This window comes from Pempheris klunzingeri, chromosome 6 (genome assembly GCF_042242105.1).
Source record: "Pempheris klunzingeri isolate RE-2024b chromosome 6, fPemKlu1.hap1, whole genome shotgun sequence".
Classification (NCBI taxonomy): Eukaryota; Metazoa; Chordata; class Actinopteri; order Acropomatiformes; family Pempheridae; genus Pempheris; species Pempheris klunzingeri.
The window spans coordinates 6,939,177-6,960,247 of NC_092017.1; the positions used below are offsets into that span (position 1 = coordinate 6,939,177).

Genomic DNA, 21,071 nt, shown 5'->3' on the forward strand with positions numbered 1-21,071 from the left:
ATGGGGCCACATGTCATCTTCATACTGCTGCTGGCTGTTTTGCCATTTACTTAAAAGTACAACAAGTGGCGAAGCAGGAAAAACAGAGAGCATGATCTTCCTGTTCCACTGACTTGTTTACAACAGCCAGAAATAGGACACCAGTATAAAGCTTTTCTTTGTCCTTGTATGCAAACACAGGTTGCAAATACTATGCAAACTGCAACCTTAAAACATAATAAGGAAAAATGAAGTCTGTCATATTGAAGCTTTCTTAATATACATGCAGTATGTTGAATAATGTATGAATGACTGTGCTTCCACAGGTGCAGTCGAATAATCTCCATTTATTAAAAACAGAAATGCTTAGAAAATAATAGCAGTACGGTAAGGTGCAAATTACACTTGAGACATGTTGCATTTCGCCTAGTGGTGACATCCTTTGCCAGTGATGTTACAGAGTAATGCAAAGACTCCTGATCAAGGATGTTCCAGTCAGTACTGGAGGATATCACACAATTACAACACAATGCATGGATTACATGGGAATGCTATGAAAGACTGGAGTGAAGAAAGACCAGAATTATGAGTCTTTAATTCAAGTTTTGGTTTTTGTTGCCCATATTTGAAATGTGCCATTTGTTTTTTCGACCTCTCATTTAATTGCAATAGATAAATGGGATGACCCACCCACACCACCACCACCACCTCTGGACAGAGGTTTCAACTGGAGCTGTCAGGAAGGTGTCGCGTCACGTCAGAGGCTTTGACACTTTAAACCCAGGCTGCCTGCACAACTAGAATAAGTAAGCAAGAAGGAAGCGAGCGAAAGTCCAAAACAAGAGTTTAAGTTTGGAGGAGAAGCAGCAATGTACTGTGATATGTTGCCACTGCTGGTGCCAATATCACACATCACAGGCATGAGGCCGAAGGCAACAGTGGCAGGCGAACTAAAACGGCTTAGTTTACACTAATACGATGGACAAGACAGACTGATTTGAAAACATAGATATATAATGACTTTCCTTTTTACAAATTATCTGTTCATTCCTTTCAAAGCTGTGCCTCAAAGTGCAAAGCACAGTCCTCGTTCCACTGGTCTTTTCTTTCTGAACATGTAGAAGTTAGCACGGTGTTGCTTCAGTTACAGTTACAACCGTTCATATGCTAACACAACCAGCCATTTATTTCAGCTGGACGTATCTACTAGGTTAACTGGGGAAAATCATTCACATACTGAATCTGAATAGGATGGAAAAATACTGAGGTGCTCAGGCTCTTCATTACTGCAATCCCCAAACCTCCTCTTGTAATACTAATGTAGTCCAGAGCGACTGTCAGCGATGCTTTCAGAGAGCTACATCACACTGCTATGAGATGAGGTTAATTAATCATTACGTGTAAAAGCAAAACAACAAGTTATCTCCCAGAAACTCTGTAAAAGGCTCACTTCTTACTCTAGAAAAAAAGGGAACTTCAAACCACGTGAGCTGGTTCAGGAGCTGGGTTAAGTTTCACTGCAACTATCAGGATATGCTTCCAGAATGACATTGCAAGGTCTGTGCTGATTTTATAGAGCAGTTTAAACGATATATACATCACATATAAACATCCTCAAATAATTTCTATTTAAGGCTGCCTGCTGCAAAAGAAAAAAAAAAGTTATCAAAAACAGTTTGTGGCGGTAGGAAAACCTGCCTCGTGTGCCAGCACTTCTTTTTTCTTGGGGATGTGCGTTTTAATGTATATGAGCTGGGTGACCCTGAGCGGGACAATGATGGTTAAAACCACTCTCAACACAAGGGGAAAGTAAATTAAGACTGAGACGGATGAGTCAGATTGGAGATACCCGAATCAAAAGGAAAAGGTCAGTCATGATGTGGTGATTGAACAGGTCGGTCAGTGCGCTACGTTAAGGCCAGAGGGAAGTTGCCAAAGCGGAGTTAATGAGATCCCATGTTCTATCACTAAGAAAGGAAACCATACAGTATAACCAATATAGTTTAACTTAAATTAAGAGAATGGTTGGATGACTGCGGAGCACCTAAGTATTTCAACACACACAGGCTGTTCCCACAGGCCTGCAGTCAGCAGTGCGCCCACATGTCCCAAACACAGACACACGGGGCTTCACAGTCAACACTGCACTGGATCTGTCCGGGAGGGAGGACAGCCGAGGGAGAGTGGGAGAAGGTTTCACTCTGGGCAGACAGAGACTCTTCGTACAGTTCGTGTCGCGGCCGTCCTCTCCCTTTATGAGCTCTCCAGAGCATCCAGGACTTTCATGATCTGCTGCTTAATGACCTTGGTGGCGTCGCCCGCGTTGGGTATCAAATATCTGAGAGGGAGGGGGGAAAGAAAACAGAGGAAATGGCAACGACATTAACAAATTAGCTTCTATGAAGAGTTTTACATGCATCAGTTTTAGCATTCTATGATGATTAATGTAGATCTAATTAAGCCTGCTGCACTTTAACTTTATCTGTACCAAGATAATCAAGAAATGTGTCTAAATTTCAGAGAGAACAGCAGTGTGTTCGAGAAAATGTTGGGCATTTGGGAAAATACGCTCATTTGCTTTCATACCACTCTCATATCTGTACCGTAAATATGAGGCTGCAGCCAGCGGATAATTGGTTTAGCAAAGCATGAAGAGATGCAGCCGACTGTTGTCCATTAAAATACAGTTGCAGCATGTAGCTCCCTGTGTACTGTGGTTTTTCCTGTTTGAGTACGTTTAAACATGTTAAAGGGTAAGCTTAGGTTGTGTACGGAGGCATGTTTTGAGCTTTGGACAGGGCCACATCCCCCACCATCCAGTCTTTATGCTAAGCTAAGCTAATGGCCTAGCTTGAATGAAGTCAAAAAAATCAGATGAGCTTAAATATGACACAAAATGACAGGACAACCCAGGTAATTAGCCCCGAGTACATTAGGATCGTTGCTGATTTTAAATTTGAAAACTGCTCCTGTAGACAGTCACCTCTCAACTGCCGATATCTCCACTCCAGCTGAGTTGTTGCTGCCAAACTTGAACGTAATCAGTTCGGGGTGCTTCTTTTTGGATGTGATCTTCACCACGGAGTTCAGTGCTTGTCTTGACTGGATGTAGGCAAAGCCTTTCCTTGAGGCGATCTCCCGCAGGCAGTACATGTGAGTCGCTGTGATCAACAAGTGGCTGGAAGAACAACAGATCAACAGAGTTAGGATTTCATGGATGCCTCTAGTTCAGTCATGCCTCAGGAAGTGGAGATTAGTCATGTTTAAATGCAATTTCCCCTAATAATTGCCCAATCAAACCTGCCACACCCATGACAGCTGGGGGAGATGGGTGTCAGGGTGTCATGTGACTCATGTAACATTACCACATGTATTCAGGCAGTGACTCACCTGGGGAACATGTGACCGGTCTCTTTCACCTCATTACATGGAATGTGATGCTTTACATCTGGTTTATTTATCCAGGTCTGAATGTTGACAATCTCCTTCCTGTCATCGTCCGACATGGACGAGCTGTCGATCTCATCTGGGGGGGGCATTAGATGCAGGTTACCATTTTGTTTTTCAAAATAAAAGTTCTCGCATTATTGAAATATCTTTATAGTCTTGAGGGCTACATTCAGTGGGAGTTTACCTGTGTCATACTCCTCTTCATCACCAATACTGAAAACAGGCTTGACCCCGCGGTAAGGTTTGCCAACACGGTCACTGCTGCTCACATGCCTGGAAATGGAAAGCAAGAGGGCCACATCAGCGCTGAGTGAAGGATATGAGGATGCATAATGCCTGCGATGAAGAGTCACATTAAATACACATAACGGCGAGGTTGCACACTAATAGAAATGGCATGAAGACGTCTTGGCTGCAGTAAAAAGTCTGAGCCCACTACTGCCAGATTATGCTGTTAAATATAAAGAAAGAGGTTAAATGAAGCACTGATACTACAGTAGAGCTACGGATTAGTCATGGTATGATATTCAGGGCTATCTGCAGCAAACTTGGGGTTGTTTTTGCCTTTCATGGTGAATTCATGTGTCTGCATAGCCCTGGCTATCATCTAAAACAACAATGAAATGGCAAGACAGACTGTTTATAGCATCTCCAAGCTAACAGCAGTGAAGCTGAGGTCCTCCCTAAAACGCCAAATGTACTGAGACTTGAAAGAGACGACGGCCTGAGTGAGTTGTGGATGTAAAGGTGACTCGATGCCTCCTGACAGGCCACAGCAGCTTTAGTGGTGCGAACAGCAGTGCTCGATGTTGTTAGTGAAAGCATGAGGACAGATCCTGAACATCTGGTGCACAGCCTGGCCGCACCGTATGGGAACGTGTAGGGTTGTTACATGAGTGAGCGGCGTGGGCAGAGATGCTGATGCTACGCATGCGTTAATGTGACACTGTCCTACACTCCCGCGTTCTGGTGCGGATCTACAGCCAGTGGGCATGCTGGTGACAAACAGCTCGATGTCAGGGGGCTCTTACCGATCTGGAATCACCTTCTCTGGCCAGGGCAGATTGAAAGACATTCTAGCGTGGGATAAGGCACAAGGTTGGGTGAACTTAAATTCAAATCCCACAAATTGGTGGAATTTAGCGTGAATTGAAAAAGAATTGTAGCATTTGTTTTCTGGATAAAGTAATTTCATTGTTATGCGTCTTACTTTTAATATATCATTTGAAAATTCTATCTGAACTTAATATTTTCACCCGTAGAAATCAAGCAGCAAAGGCTCAGAGTGTGTAGTGTTGTGGCTTCAGGGGTGAAGGTTTCTGAGGGAGGGATTTAGACCTCACCTTTCTACGGGGGTGGAGGTATTCTCGATGAAGCTGATCATCTTCTCCTTTACGTTTACCGACTTGGACTTGAGAGCAAACGTCATTTTGTTAACCAAAGACTTGACGCCTTTGCTGTCTCCAGGGCTACTTAGTGACTCTCCCTGCATTGGGAAAAAAAAGACAATTCATCTGTTTAAAAGAAGGAAAGGAAGGAAGGAAAAAATGCTGCAGAGTCAAACTGGTCTGTGTGTTCGCAAATGTTTCTGGCCGCTTACATCAGCAGAGCTGAGGCTGCTGTGAGATCCTGACGTGCTGACGATCCAGTGGACGTATGAAGAGTCGAGACCTTCCACATTCATGTCTACCAGATGTTTCTGGAGGGCTGAAATCACACAAAAACCACTGTGAGTTTCCACTTCTCACAAATGTACAAACAGCGTTTATGACCAGGGGTCAATTGTAGAAACGATGTGTACTCAGCATTCACCTACTTACCCATGAAACCTCCTTTAGCAATGCTGACATATTCTTTGTTTTTCTGCAACAAAAAACAAAGAAAAACACATCAAACGCAGATCATGAAGCAACGTATGTTCCCTGACAGGAAAGCAGATGGCACAACAGTAATAGATCCTTTTCTCTCCAGCTACCTTCCTTCTCATCCCTCACCTGTAGGAAATGGGCCAGCACCATGTTCATGTACATGTCCTCCTCCTCCCTCCCACTGCCCATGAAGCACAGGTGCTCTCCGCTGGCGATGGAGCCGGACTCCAAAGACTGCTTCTGAGCCTCCAGGAGGGACTTCACAGAGAGGGCGAACTCAGAGGGGTTCTGGAGCATCTATGAGACGAAAGACAACACTTATTACTCCACATACATTCATATGCAGCGTACATTTCAGAGCATGAAGGGTTGTTTTGAGACAGAGGTGGCAAAGGCTGGAAAATATGAGTGGCATACTCGAACAGTTTGTGCGTTCGCCATGAGAATGTTGTTACGGCTTTGGTTTTGTTTTGACTTGGATGTGTAGTAAATTTTGATTCTGTGCCTTAGGCATGACAATCTGCAGCCTTTATTCATCAAACTGACAAACTGTAACGTACACAGTGCATTTACTGCCAGACTGAAAGCTTCACTCCTACCCGTTTCCCCTGCTCACATCACATTCATCGTTACTTTCTGCTCTCTCTCTCTCCCACTCAACCACACACTCACCACGGACACACACTTTGCCGTATTCCTCAAACAAACTACGCTTCTCATTCCCCCTGCTGCCTCTACACTGGAGTACCACACACAATGTGCAAAGCAGCTGCAGATAAAAAGGCACTGCAATTTTGTCATCAAAATTAGTTCTTGTGGGGCTTTTCAACAAAGGTGGCAGCTAAAAATACTAAAGGTGGCTCCCCTTTGAGTCAGATAGGCAGGGGAAATCCCTGCACAAATCAATACTGTCAACTCTCACCAGGTCAGAGTCCAGGTGGAAGGCCGTGGACAGGTGCCCAGCGTTGTACTGCTCTGCAGGCCGACAATCCACCACAAAGAAGCGCACCCCATCCTGAAAGTAAAATCCATTATCACATTACACATTCTCTTCTCTTTCTTTCTACTCACATTGCTATCGCGTAAAAGGTTAATAATTTATTTCTTAGTTTCTGAATGTCAGCTGAAAGTAACTTGAGTGTTACTGACCTGCTGCAGCTGGTTGGCCTGCAGAATGTCAGGGACAGACACGGGGAGACACAGTGCCTGACTCAGGTCAGTGTCCTCTTCTTTTAGAGCCACCAGGCTGCTACCAAACAGATTCTGGTTCATCTACCGGGGCAGAAAACACAAACACACAATACCGGCTTTGAAACAATGAGCTCTCTTATGCAGCCGCCTTCATCTCTTTGTAAGCTTTCTGCTCAGTACTCCTCTGTGGTTATCAAACACAAGACTGTTCATCCGCACGTAACGCCTAACCTTTCTGAGTGACAAAGGGGTCTTGCTCTGGTAATACTGTGCCAGAGAGAACAAATCTTCAATGTCCTCGCTTTCCAGGAGAGAGGGAGACGCTTCCAGCATTTCTGTGAGAAAGAAGAAAGCCTCATTTACATCCATCATTTACTATGATATCAAAACAACTCGCAAATAAAATGACAACAAGTCAAACTTACTGATGATGTCCTCTTTGCTGTGTCCTTCTTGTGCTAGGATGGTCTCTCTACAAGCAAATCAAACAGAGACAAATCATATTCACATTTAAGGTTCCTCAGTATGATCCTGTTTCTGACTCTAGCTTCCGCTAGCGGCCGCCTACTTGGCATTGACGAGCATGATGAGCATGAGGAAGAAAATGAGGAAGGGGTCAGCCTGCTGGAGGTAGAAGTCCCACAAGGCCTGGGTAACGTCGGGAGGGCAGTGGCTGGAAAACAGACTGCCCAACTATGGAGGAGATATAAACACAGACACATACAGTAGTTCAGACGTGACCACTAATGTATTTGCAGTCACTGGGTTATGACTGCATTGGACGAGCTATGACTGCGAGGACAGAAACACATACCCAGTTGATGGCGTAGGAGTCAGGTGTGATCTTTTTGGTGTCCAAGAAGGAGCAGAGCTCCGGCTCATGGTACTGCAGCAGTAGTCTGTACAGGTGGAAAGGTCGGCCGTTCGGCACACAGTCCCTGGAATGAACATATTTGACACACTTAATAATTCAAGTCTTTATTTTCACTGTATTTGTGAGCAAAGAGTGCGTAAAGCGGTGCTTCGACAGCTCACCTGGGGATGTATTTGTTCATCACAGCGTAGAAGCAGTTGTAGAGGTCACTGCGGGGAAGCTGAAGCCCGAGTAGTGGTTTGAGCAGGTGTGGCCAGCTCAGCTCTGGGGTGAAGGAAATGTTGCGGGACTTACAGTAGAAAGTGATGACTGACTCGACATCAGCCACCATATCGCTCCCCTCCTCGTCTGACGCTTCCAGCTGATCTAAACATGGGAACCAAGACAGGACGTGTCAGTGTTTTTTGGTAAACAGTGACACTTCCAATGTGGAAAGTAGAATGTGCACTGACAAAAGAAGCTAGCAGTACAAGAAAACCTTTTAAATCATCTAACAGTGCACGAAAAGAGCACTGTTTTCTGGGCATCACTGTCACAGGAGGCTTCCTATTTTGAGCCGCATCAGATCTTGTTGTCACCTTGTCAGACAATAAAAGTCATTTGTTCCTCTGAAAACCTGACAATCTTCTTTAAATGTGGGCAGAATGTGAATGAGTTCCAAAATTACCACGGTCCATCTTTCATCTCTCCTGCTGCTTCCAGGCGTGTGTGTGTGTGCGTGTGTGTGTGTGTGTGTGTGCGTGTGTGTGCGTGTGTGTGCGTGTGTGTGCGTGTGTGTGCGTGTGTGTGCGTGTGTGTGCGTGTGTGTTACACCTTATGGTTTGGTACTTTTCATTTTAAGGGGGATTCACATCCTGGACTTGTCCAAACAGCTAGTGGCTAAATTCATTCTGCTCACGTGTCAGTGCCAACTCCCTACTTTTATTGCAGTAATTCCAAAACCCAGAATTGTGTCATGGAGTCACTGGCAAAGTTATTTACTCACCAATGAGCTGCTGACTGCGGTTGTGAATGAGGGTCTGTTCTGGTAAATCGAGGACGCCGTCCCAGGGAGACAGGCTATCTCCTTTTCCAGAGACATTTAGAGCAATCTGCCAACACAAACCAAGGAATTACTACTAAACATACAGATACTGGATGATAAAGGGACACTTGATAATCACATGTCAAAGACTGAGACTGAGACTGAGATTGCAATCCATGACTCATCTGCTGCTCCACTAATGACTAACTAATCTACAGAGATGTAGCTGCATGGCTTGATATCTTAACTTGTGATATTACATGTAGCCTATTCAAAGACACAAACATCAATCTCTGCAATCCTAGGAATGCCTTTTAACAAAATAAACTAGCTGGATCTATTAACCACATAAGAGTTGGTTAGTCAGGTAAAATACATTACAGATCGATGCACACAGAAATACTTGCATTACGACAGATTAGTAAAATTAGAGATGCAGGATGGTATTCTTGAGAGTAATTCCCACCTTTCCAGCATGTGGATTCTAATCACAGAAGCAATGCTGAATTCAACTGATACTTGAATGTGATCATGTGTATATGAGCGCTCCTGCTCTCAGCGTGCGTGGACTGACTCCTGTCAAGCCTCTCACCTTCCACATCTTGGCCCTGTGCTGAGCTGAATGATCCTGGATGATGCTTCTCTCCATCTCCATGTCAGAGCCGCCAGAGTCCAGAGCCTCAGCCAGATCCTGGTCCCTGAACAAGCAGAACAGCACACAGTATAAACAGAAAAGTCCATATTTACCATATAACACAGTTAAGATTTGTTATGCGTGTCCACGGGACATGTATTGATACATGTCACATGAACAACTTATTTGTAGTCACGTCTATTTGCTCTGTGAATCATGATGTGATGTGCTGCTGTTCAGAAATGCTGAGCGGCTAATTTGGTAAATGAATCAACAAAAAAGTGACAAAGATGAATCAATTAATCACTTAAGCCACTTAAAAGTGCCACTAAGACAAAGTGGTAAAATGATAAAATAATCTACTTGAAGCCATCAATTTGTACTGCAAACAAAATGTTCCTTGATATTGATAAGCCAATTGAAAATAATCATTAGTTACATCCCATGTAATTGTTGTTATTCACAGTAGCAGGAGCTGATCAATTGAGTTTGAGTTTGTCTTTCCATTGTTATGCAGTGAATTGTGTTAAAAGTCATCTCGACCATTTAACAGGTGATCTTCCATTGCAGGACACACAAAGATATGGCAGTCTGTTGGTGATGATAGTTATCTCCACATCGTCCCGCTCCACAAATAGTTTATGACACAAGTTCAATACTTTACCGGCGACTCCAAGATTATTTTAAACATTTTCGTTATGTTGGCGTTTAGCGGGTTGCATGAGAAGAACAAGCCGGAGCTCGGTGTAACCAGGGGCTAAGGCTGGGTTGTGGTTAAAGGGAAGCAGAACTCGACAAACACCGGCTATCTATCAAGCTAGTTATTGTTAGCATGCTGGCTAACAAGCTTTGTCTGTAAACTTGTCGACGCCAGAAAAAGAGACATTAACAAACAAATACTTAGACGAAGTTTTCTCAAAAGCTTCGTGGTAATATGTGTCCGGCTACAAATTTATCGGAACCAACTTGGCTAATTAACATTAGCTGGCTAGCTGCCGAGCTGTAACGGCACCAAGCTGGTTTCAGACCAGCATCCATCGCCAGCGGAGCAGATTGACAACATAAACTCATCTTTAGCTACTATACATCACATTTTGTCAGATGAAGCCGACACAATCGTTTGACAATCGACAAAACGTCTCTTATCACGTCCGTCCAATAACAAATGGTCTCACCAGCTGCCCTGTAGAGCTTCCTCCACGGCGTCCGCCATTGTTGTGTTGACGGAGACACGTCAAATGCCGTCAACACGGCCCATGTGTCGCGATGCGCTGTCATTAATTAATGAGCCACTGAAGTTGTTTGGCGTCTACTAACTATTTGTCTCTGTTCAGAAAATGTAACAAACATGCCAACCCTTACAACTTTAACAATGACCTACCTGTCATTAAGAAACAGTGGACACTTTATTGCTTTAACACCACTGCTTTGACAATTCAGAAACCAGCCATTATTAACTTTATATTACACACCCGTTTTACTTGATGTAGCATGTCAAACTTGTCAAATATTTAACTGACACAGAAAGTCTAATATAAAGCTACATTGTGAATCTGCTTAAACTTTAAATATCTACTGAGTGTTACTGTCATGTTCCATTTTCTTTAATCATTTCACTTTATCTGACGAAGTCTCGTGTGCACAAAGATGAATAAAAAATATATAATTATAGTTTTAACTGCTAGATGCTGCTAGATGTTACCTTCTGTGCCTGAAGGGGGCAGCATCAACAGGAGGGGCACAGATTAGCCCTTAATAAACACTACACTGATGTCAGACAGCTTCTGTTTGAGAACAATTAGCAGACTGCTGAACATTACTATCTAAGTTTACAAATTACAAGCTGCTTCGTATTCATTAAAAATTAGGTAAATACTGATTAATCTGCCCAGAAGCCAACATTGAGCATTATTAATTGCAGTAATGTTACAGACCACTGGGATGAAACCCAGACAAGCCATAAAATCGAGCAAAAATAAAGAAAAAAAATTACATTTCAAAGTATGAAAACAGAATTTAGTTTCTAACAGAGTCACAGAGGACGAAGAGTTGTCAGTGTGTCTTTATAACAGCAGTAGAGGCTAAAAGAAACTTGCGAAACTGAAATTCATTCCAGGAATTATATCTTTATTAGGATTCATATTCTTTTTCACTTTGGTCACCATACATGTCGTTGATGAAGAATGTCAGTGTAATTTCCATCAGCAAAAAATTGGTGAATATCTAAAGATTATCTGATGAGGGTTAAGTCAGCCTCTCAAAGGTTAACCATTGTTTGATTCTGAAGTTTAGCAAAGTTGAGTTGTAGTAGTCCTCACTCCGCAGCTGGAACGCATGATTTGGTTACCTGGTATTACCATACATTTAGTCAAATTTAGCCATTACCGCCGCAAGATGAATGAATGTCACAGAACATAAGAATTTGGAATTTAGTTTCCTAAAGACTGAAAATGTTCAAAACATGCAAACCTTTGGCAGTGGCGGCTGATTTGTTATTCCTTACATAGTATGGACACTACTTGTGAACCAAATCATGAGATTCTCAGGGCTGCGGGTGGGTTAGAAACAATAAGGCTAAGGTTTTTGACGATATTGTTTGAAAGGGAAAGAAAAAAATAAAATCAGTCTTAGAGTCAAAAGATGACACCAAATGTAGCATGAAAAATAAACATTTTCAATAGCATAGAAAATAAATCATGTTTCTTAATTAAAGTGAGCTAGGACAAACCACTGAATTATCCAATCCCTTGTCACATCTTCTGACACTAGAGGCTTTTCAAAAATAGCATCTTCAATAAAAACTAAAGACATAAAGTTGGTTATGTTTTTCTAATAAGAAGTGTTTTGCCCAAAGGTTCTTATAGTTGGGGGTTTCCTAGTGTTCAAGACAGCACGAGCATTGCATTTACATTTATTTATAAAGTGAACATGCTGCACAAATATATATAAAAAAAAAAAAACAGGCAATCCCATAATAAAAAAAAAAAAAAATTAAAGAAAAAGAAAAAAAAACACACTTCAGGATGCTAAACTAGCCTGTCTGTTGCCCGTGTCCATGGGATGATTTCCAGCATTACAAACACAGACATTACACAGTGGACTATAATTTTAATCTTGCATTCAGAACTGTTAATGTAAGTTACAATATGAAAGGAGTTGAACGTACCCACTTTAGACCAGCATAAATGAACCAGTGAACAGTCCATTAGAACTGTATAAAGCTCTCACAGTATTCTCTGTAGATTTAAAAGTGCCACAAATGGCTAGAAGTCAGTAATTGGTTCAACAGACTGTGCACATTTCAGTTCACTTACATTTCACATAGTTACCATTAATTTAGACGAGTATACATGGCCATTCATGTATGTTTTTCTCTCTCCATGACACTTTTCTTATTCTGAGCAGTCAAAAGGGGTGACGACAATGTTCTGGTTGAATTAAGCATCAGTGAAGGGCTGTGTTGGTTAAGACCCCCCATCCCCCCCACCCCAAATCTCCAAATCCCCAAATCCCCACCCCGCTGAGCCACCAAGTCAACCAGAGGCCTGAATCACAGCCTCATCTTGAGTGTGAATAGAAATCCTTCTTTCTGTGATAACAAACCCCTTTCATGTGATGTAAACACGGTATATATATATTCAGGGTTCTTCCTTTTTTCTCACATCATCCAGTACTCATTTTTTATAAATCAAAGTTAAGTCAGACACATTTGCACTTTTAACACAGTTAGGTCGAGCAATGAAGAGATTGATGATAAATTGAAGAGGTTACAGTGTCGGAGGTTTCAGCCCGTACTTCCTTGCCACCTCTGTCTGGGCGTATGCTGCATCACATAATGAGTACAAATGGGCCATCTCCATCTCCGACTTGGCTAGGTTAATTGCCTTGTTGAACATTTCTATTGCCTTGTCCAGGTTGCCCCTGAAAGGAGATGATTATGGTTATTTCAAGCTCTTTGATGAGGTCTTCTAATGTGTGGACTGAGTCAGATTGTTAAACTCACCTTTGAACTTCAATGGTTCCCATAGTTTCGTAGGCAAAGTCACATTTGTTGTCAATTTCAATGGCCTTACTGATGAGCTCTAGACCCAAGTCGAGGTCTTGTTTCCACTGGAGCTGTAACAAACTGGACATATACTGAAAAATCAAACACTGGTGATTGATTTAAACACAGCAATTTATTTACTTGTTATTTCAACAACATGCCAGCGTAAAAGGAAAGCCTGCCTACCCCTTGTGGACATATGTGGTAGCATTGTCTGGTTCCAGTTCAATACACTTGTCATACATCTCGTCTGCTTTTCCAAACTGCTGCTGATCAGTCAGAGCCTGTAAAAAAAAAAAAAAAAAAAGTTACACAACTATCCTCCTTATTTTGGGGTGCAGAAATAACAGTTGGTCAAACTTAAGTTTTTTTTTTGTGCACCACATACATCGCTTCCCTCACTTGAGCTAACTAGTTTAACCAGCTTATTTAATGATCTCTAATGGCGTTTAACAACAATGTAACGACGAGTAGCTGTTTTCTACCGGCATAGATATTCAAGATATATACACACATTTAAAACTGATCCAAAGATAGATCATCGTGAGGTTATACTCACATGCCTTTGCCAATTACATCCATGTCAGTAGTAAACGGCTCACCATCATGCTATGGCAACTGGTTACTAAAAGTATTTATGGTAAATAATAAATAATATGCATGTGTAGAATGTGTGAACACAGCCCAAAAATAATACAAGTAATAAAGCCACAAGCAGCAGCATGCAGGTTCAAACCCGTTTTTCTCTCAATTGAGGGAAAAATGGGGAATCGGCCCATTGCGATCTAATTTTTGAGGAGCACTTCATTGGCTGTTACGGTGCCATGTTTCTAGTCTATTCTAGCACATTCCAGCTTCCAGTAAATTAAGCAAAGATAGACAATGATGCATAAGCCACACCCACTTGGACCAACTGATATGGCACTTCAGATTTTGGTGTTGATACAGTAAAAAAAAAAATCAAGTCTATTGTTATTCATATTACTGTAAAAAATCCATCATGGTGGACTTTATGGTTGAAGAGGTGTTGGTCTACAGTGGCTGGGCCAACCATGTTTGCTAAGGCTAGCTCTAACAGTAGCTTTAAGTACATTAGTGAGGATATATAACAAATTAGTTCTGTCTCAAAAGCACAAACACTTAAGCCAAAAACAGAAACTGAGGAGAGAAACTCATTGATTCCTTTATTTCCAGCGCTGTGGTGTGACAGTCCAACACTGGCCTACCACTTAAGCAGGGCCCTACAGTTAGCCAGTGGCCAGGCCAGTCCACAAGTCTTACACATGAAAAAAAGGGATAGCTTAACTAGCTATAGCTAAGCTAGCTAATATCTGTCTGAATTATACTCAAAAGTTCTACAGCCAACACACTGTGAAGTGGGCCGGACAGCTGAGAACTAAAGCACCCACTGGCATAGAAAATCAAGTTTTTGATTCTGTACCTGAGCGTAAAGAGCGTAGCCCTCAGCACACTTGGGGAACCTTCTGATGACGTCCTCAAAGCCGTCCATGGCTGTCTGTACTTGTGATGGGTTGTTTCCAGTGTATGCTTGTCTGTACTGAAGAACACATAAAAAAAGAAACTCACCAGCTAATCTTGAGTTGCAGCAGCCATTACTGCTGTAGGTGGGCAAATAAGATAATGACACACTTGCTTTCCTAATTATCTTTCTTTCATTACTTACAAGAGCAAAACACTTCTGTGCCTGGGCGAGAGCAGAGTCTGGCCTGAGCAAGATGCACTCATCAAAGTCTCCTACCGCCTCGTCCACCTGGTCCAGCAGGATTTTCAGCTGAGAGGAAACAGAAAGTTTAGAAAGAGCACAGTAGCCTGTTAGCAGCTGTCATTAACTGACATTAACAGACTGACGTTAAAGAAAGTATTTCAACCAGTCTCCTACCTGACCCCTGTGGTGATAGACGTCAGGGTTGCGTGTGTCAATCTCAGCTGCCATGTTGAAATCTTGTGTAGAGAGCATAGGCTGCTGCTGCTGCATGTACATGCTGCCACGCTTGATCAAAGCATTGGCTCGTAGCTGTAGAAGCAGACGATAGCGCAGAGAGGGACCCTGTCAGTTTGTAGCTTTCCAACATCTTTTGTTATGTCTACAAATCATTTGATAAACTGTGAGAAAATGGCATGCATTGAAGTCAGAACTGATCCGGTGCATTCCACTCGATCCCTCTTTTGCTCGTATAAAACAGGGAACAGTAATGTGGGCACGTTTCTCTGAAAATGTATTGAAGAACTGAAATCAGGAACAGCGCTGAAATTATCTGCAAACCTCATGTGATTTAAGAATGTGATTAATTCCTTATTTTGGTGTCTTGAACGATACTTTTACTCAAAGCTACCAAATCACAAGGATCATCTGCAGGTACAACTGAACCTTAACACTGGCTGGTTTATGATATATTTGTAGTCCCTTATAGTCTTACCAATCCACTATCCCTGGAGTCAAATTGCCCTTGTATTCTCAACTAAGAAGAAGCTTATCAAACAAACGGCCCGTACCTTCACATTGGCATCCTGCATGTTGATTACCCGATCCAAATCAGGCTGAGCAGCAGTGGCGTTACCGATCAGCAGGTAGAAGGTGGCGCGCAGCAGCAGGGCCTCTGCAGTGTATCGACCACCTGACTCGATCTCCTTGGTGCATTCACTGATGATTTTGTCATAGTTCTCCTCCTCCATGTACTGCTTTGCCTTCAGATAGCCAGAGCTGAAGAGATGAAGAAACAGACCAGGAGTTCATCTACCAAGTGATTATTCACAGTTTTACGGTTACTAAGTATTCACATGTACGTTTTTTTCTTCATTCTTTTGAATGAATGTGAATTTTACTTCCAGAACGAGAGGAAGCCTCTCAGCTCCTCCGAGCTTGCAACTCTATTATTAAGCAGTTTGAGAGTATAACATATTCTATACATTCCAATTTTTAGCCATGCTAGTCTCATGCCATGTGTTCTATGGACAACCATGTCAGGCAACTGGTTTATCCCCATTTCTGATTGTCCAAAAATTTCTACTGGAGAAATTCTCAACAAAAACAATAAGGATTGCTCCAACTGCAGGTCAGACATTCTCTGTATGACGTCTTGAAGAAACAAGAGGCTTTCTGCCATTAAGTTTAATCACAGTTCAGCATTTTTACATCCACTGTCCTGTTTGTCAAACAATCCTTGTGCTCGGAGTCGTACGCTAATAAAAATGAATGATGAAGTTAAAGTGGAATGGCTGCATGATTATAATGGCAAAAAGGTTTTTTTCCCTCTGTGTCAGGTCTACAGCGGGACGAACATCCCTGTAAAAACTGTCCAGCATCTTAGTCTGTAGCAGCAGCTTGTCTGTCCCTCCTGGTACAACCTGAGCGTACCAATCAGACTGAAAGGAGTGAACGTTGTCTGACCTCGCAGTGACCTCAGCTGTCTCGCCCTCCTTGTCCTTGTCTTCGTCTTTCTTCTCCCCTTTCTGCAGGGGCTGTGAGATGATGTCATCAGTGAACGAGCTGAAGTAGGACTTGATGAACTGAGGAGAGGGCATCATCGGCTCACGATTCTACAAAAGAGGGATAAAAAAAATAACAAGTATAAGGTCGCTGTGATAAGTCAAAGAGTTATGATTTGAAACAACAGTCTCTAAAAGTGGACAGATACCTTGTATTTGTCTTTGGCCTTCTCTTTTCCCAGCTGTTTCAGTACTTTGTCTGCTAGCAGCATGCTCTGTTGGTTCTGGAAGGCCTCGAGAATACACACCGCTGTGACGTCTGGAGGATACACAGGGAACAACACAGACTGTAAAAAATTGCAAACTTGTGAAAGAATGTTTATAGAAGGAAGGAGAGTCTCACCCTCTAGGCACTCCTTCTTGTTGTCTAGTTTTTCCAGAGCTTTAGCCCTCCTGAACAGTGCCTTGACGTAGCGTGGATTCAGTTCCACAGCCTGAGAGCAGTCCTGTACAACTTCTGTCCATTTCATCTGAAATGATGGTGACAGTCTTTTTATCCTCAAAACACATCTGCATCTGAATATGAAAGCCAATTTATAAAACTAATCTTTAAATCGGAACAGCATCTGTAACCAAGTTTAATAACGGTTTCAATATCACACTTTTAGCTGGAAAGCTTGTGTGCACAGAGGACCTCATGATGTTGTATTAACCTCTGTGAGGTAAACCTTTAATCAAACATGTGGGGAGGGTAGGAATCTGAGTATGTTGATGATTTACACAGAATCTGCGAAATATTGACCACACACACACACACACACACACACACACACACACACACACACACACACACACACACACACACACACACACACACACACACACACACACACACACACACACACACACACACACACACACACACACACACACACACACACACACACACACACACACACACACACACACGTTTAGCTAGAGACAAGCATACGGTTAGAATAAGACTCATTAGCTGTGGTTACATGGACAATATTGTTTACATGGACACAAAACAAAGTGATCCAATAAGGTGTGAATTGACATGCTCCAAAACATTTAATCAGAATATATATTTTTCTGACAGGAGCAAAGTGGCTCAGCCCACAGTAAGAGTCTAATCTGCTAGAAATATAACAGAAGAAGACGACATCACCAAAAACAATACATTTTTTCCAATCAGATCCTACAGAATGGAGGGATGGATTATCAAGGGTTTAGACCACCGCTCTAAATTACTTCTGATTGTGCCGGATCGGGCCGTTGTCTTCCAATTGATAGGTTAGATGAGGCATTTTTAATTCTGATTGGGCTACTATTCCAATTATTAGTGGAATATTAGGGTCCATGTAAACACAGCTACTGAAGAATCAGTGTCATTAGAGCAGTTTTTTTTTCCTTGGACATTTACATCACTAAAAAGAGTGACTTTTTTTTTTTTAAACACTGTTACACACAAGGTGGATCTTTTTCACGAACAACAGATTAGAAGTAGGTGGCACCAACCTGTTGTTCGTAGGCTGCTGCTCTGTTCTGGTAAAACGTTGATAAATCAGTCTTTTGCTCAGTGGGGCAGAGAGCAATGGCATCCGTGTAGCACTGGATAGCGTTCTCATACTTTCCAGCCTTGAAGTACTTGTTGCCCTTGTTCTTTGCTGCTTGGGCCCGATCCAAGGGGCTCTAAATGAAAGAGAGAGAGAGAGAGAGAGAGAGAGAGAGAGAGAGAGAGAGAGAGAGCGAGAAGGCAACACTTATTGTCTCACCTGTGATTGAGTGAACTGGTTTATGGGACTGAAGAGCCTATAGATTGTTTTTCTACATGGTTAAGTATCCTTCAGCATCTTAAGCTGCAATAGACTTTTCAAAGGGGAACTACAAGGATCGAATGCCATCAAACGGACTGCCCAAAACTGCTAAGAAACCAATTATAACAATTTAATGTTCTACTGTCATGGCGGATGTGCTTAACTCCAGAGCACAAGTTTAAGTTTCCTAAGAGAAATTACTCCAGTGGTGGATTAGGAAGAATATTACTAAGACATTAGGACACACTGCAACAACATATAAACTCAGACAAATTGACAGCATGTATATTTGAACTGAGAGCCCACACTGGCAACAAATAGTTAGAGTGCTCTTTTTGTGTTTGCCTTAATCATTTTAATGAACAATCATGCCTGCAGACCTAACCCTAGCCCATCTACATGACTTATAACATATCCTAATGCCTCAAATGAATCCTTGACCGTTTCATCAAATGTACAATCCCTTTGTCACTATTACGACATAATGCCCTCATATTTTTTAACGTGGCTCTCATTACGTGTTTTATAATAGCACAGCGGCATTTCATACGACAACAGGAAGGCAGACGAGAGATGACCCGTTTTTTACACTTTAATGCTGGAGACTGAAAAAACCCAAAGACAGCTCTCACTGACAGTATATGTAAATTATCTGTTTAGTTACATTAAAACCCTGCTGTAGTTTGAAATCATTTGTAAACAGCGGGTGACTGCGTGCGTCACTGCACATTATCCATGCGGGATATCGCAAAGCGAAAGTGGTGACAGCCACCATTAACCTATTCTGTCATATCTAAAAAACAGATTCAAATGACAGCCATCCCCGCCACACCTGACTTTCTGAGAAGATAACGTTAGCCAACACGCTAAAATCCTGCCAATTACAACGCCATTTCGTCAACTAGCTACGGTTTCGATTCAAAGACATGGTGTCGCGTTGTTCCCGTATGCGTTTCTACACTTGCGCCTTCATGTCGATCACGTTTGATTTACAGGCGGGCGATGTTAAAACATCTGCAACCAGGCTAGTTAGCCTAGCTTGCTAGCGGGATAACGTTAGCTTACGAGACAGCTAGCTAGAAATTAACACTGGCTAATCCACCGCCGACGAACCGGTTGCTATCGGCCTTGCTCTGGTGAAGGTAGCTGTCACTGACCGGGACGGCAACGTTGGGTGTCCTTGACTGTACTTCTTATGGCATTGACACGCTTACTGAGAGAAGTGTACACAGTGCAGCCAGCTAACTCATGCTAATGTGTTTAATGTGACTTTGCAGCAGAGCAGAGAAGAATCTCTAGGCAACCGTTACCATGTTCTCCTGCTCCCGGCTGGCTCGTGCTGCGCCGTCCTGGCCCTGCACGGGACTGGCGCTGCCTTCAGGTGTTTTCCGCTCCCCGGTCCCTTTCCTTTCCTTCGTCCTGCTGCGGTTCCACAGGTACACTGCCCCCACTCCCAGCACTATGGGCGTCCCGACTAACAGTGCCAGCTGCCAGCGGGGGAGTCCAGTCCCCGACTGCGGCTCGACTGGCTTTGAAGCAGCCATGATGTACAACCGAGCGATAGTTAGCCAGTCAGCACCACCAGCAAACAGCGTGAGCGACCGCCGCTTCTTCTTCCCGTGCTGAGCGAGGTCACACACACGCACCGAGGGATCATGGGATACTGGCGGACAAGCCACGGGGCTGAGTGTAGTTGTAGTACGGCTGTGGCGTTTTGTAGTCCAACCATCATCTCAGAGCGATTAACTTGCCTGCTGTAGTCCATTGTAGTAGTTTTGTTGCAATGATGCGTTGCTAACTGTAGCAAACATATGTGTATATCAGTATTTACACACGACAAACGTCCTTAGCAGGTTTAATTGCCTGTTCGGGTAAAATAGAGCCTGTTTCATCCAAGATGCATTATAAACATACGCATTATAGAATGAATAAGGTCCTAGAAAGACACAAATATGATTATTATTTTGATTAATTACACTTCGCACTGTAAAATAGAAACAGATCATTTGACATAATTTCAACAAAATTTAAGTGCAAGTTATACCAAATAAACTGTGCCTTTGAACGGTGAAAAATTCAAAAAAACTACAAAATGTACTCATTTGCCTGTATGCAGACTGACTGCAGTCAGCAGGTGGCAGTGCTGCAGACTCACTCCATAAATCCACACTCCTCCATTGTCTCCTATTATACAGAGATAACCTCTTGAATTAAAAATGCTGTAGGTGTACCTCTGCACATTTTTTTTTTTTTTTTTGCTAAAAGACATTATGGCTTGTCATGAAAAGACAGTGCTGCACTGTAGTCTAATGTTTCTTTTCAAATTGTGCATCTTTTTCAACCCCAAACACAACAACTTTTATTTTGATCAGCGTGGATTTATCGTAGGATTGTGTCTTTGCCAAGTGAAGTCTCCTCTCTGTCCCATTTCAGAGCTTTGTGCTGGTCTGTCTGGACGCTGCTGGAGCCTGACTACTCAATTTGTGCCCAAGGCCATCTGTCCTCCAACAGGGATCAGCGCAGTTCCCAAAGTTAACTGTATTCAGCTGGTTAGAGGGAAGCCTGTTTAACAAAGAGCCCTGTCCGTGCAGCAACAGCTACATTTTCTTAGAACGTGTTCTTTTATTCAAGGACTGATGAGTAACCTATTCACACAGTATGGCATATATCTTTTAATTCTGTTTTTCAGATTAAAAAGAAATATTTTTGTACTAAATA

General features: G+C 42.6%; 2 protein-coding genes across 3 annotated transcripts; both read right to left on the reverse strand.

The window, feature by feature from the left end:
* Positions 1 to 310: 310 nt before the first annotated feature.
* On the reverse strand, positions 311 to 10,240 carry tbc1d23 (TBC1 domain family, member 23). Of its 2 annotated transcripts, XM_070832457.1 has the most exons (19): positions 10,196 to 10,240; positions 8,979 to 9,084; positions 8,348 to 8,453; positions 7,524 to 7,728; positions 7,303 to 7,426; positions 7,057 to 7,181; positions 6,914 to 6,960; positions 6,720 to 6,823; positions 6,447 to 6,569; positions 6,220 to 6,312; positions 5,424 to 5,594; positions 5,250 to 5,292; positions 5,030 to 5,136; positions 4,773 to 4,915; positions 4,461 to 4,505; positions 3,614 to 3,702; positions 3,370 to 3,505; positions 2,963 to 3,157; positions 311 to 2,317 (listed from the first exon to the last, which is right to left on the reverse strand). In XM_070832457.1, exons 1-19 carry the CDS (start codon positions 10,231 to 10,233, stop codon positions 2,233 to 2,235), a joined length of 2,085 nt encoding a protein of 694 aa, XP_070688558.1. In that variant the 5' UTR covers positions 10,234 to 10,240; the 3' UTR covers positions 311 to 2,232. The 2 variants fall into 2 exon arrangements, with proteins under 2 accessions (XP_070688558.1, XP_070688559.1); XM_070832458.1 differs by lacking the exon at positions 4,461 to 4,505.
* Positions 10,241 to 12,529: 2,289 nt separating this feature from the next.
* On the reverse strand, positions 12,530 to 19,966 carry tomm70a (translocase of outer mitochondrial membrane 70 homolog A (S. cerevisiae)). The gene is made up of 12 exons (XM_070832237.1): positions 19,664 to 19,966; positions 18,055 to 18,228; positions 16,916 to 17,042; positions 16,722 to 16,831; positions 16,475 to 16,623; positions 15,580 to 15,787; positions 14,966 to 15,100; positions 14,750 to 14,857; positions 14,507 to 14,623; positions 13,252 to 13,349; positions 13,024 to 13,146; positions 12,530 to 12,941 (listed from the first exon to the last, which is right to left on the reverse strand). The coding sequence occupies exons 1-12, from the start codon at positions 19,895 to 19,897 to the stop codon at positions 12,788 to 12,790; spliced, it is 1,737 nt and encodes a 578-aa protein (XP_070688338.1). The 5' UTR covers positions 19,898 to 19,966; the 3' UTR covers positions 12,530 to 12,787.
* Positions 19,967 to 21,071: the final 1,105 nt, after the last annotated feature.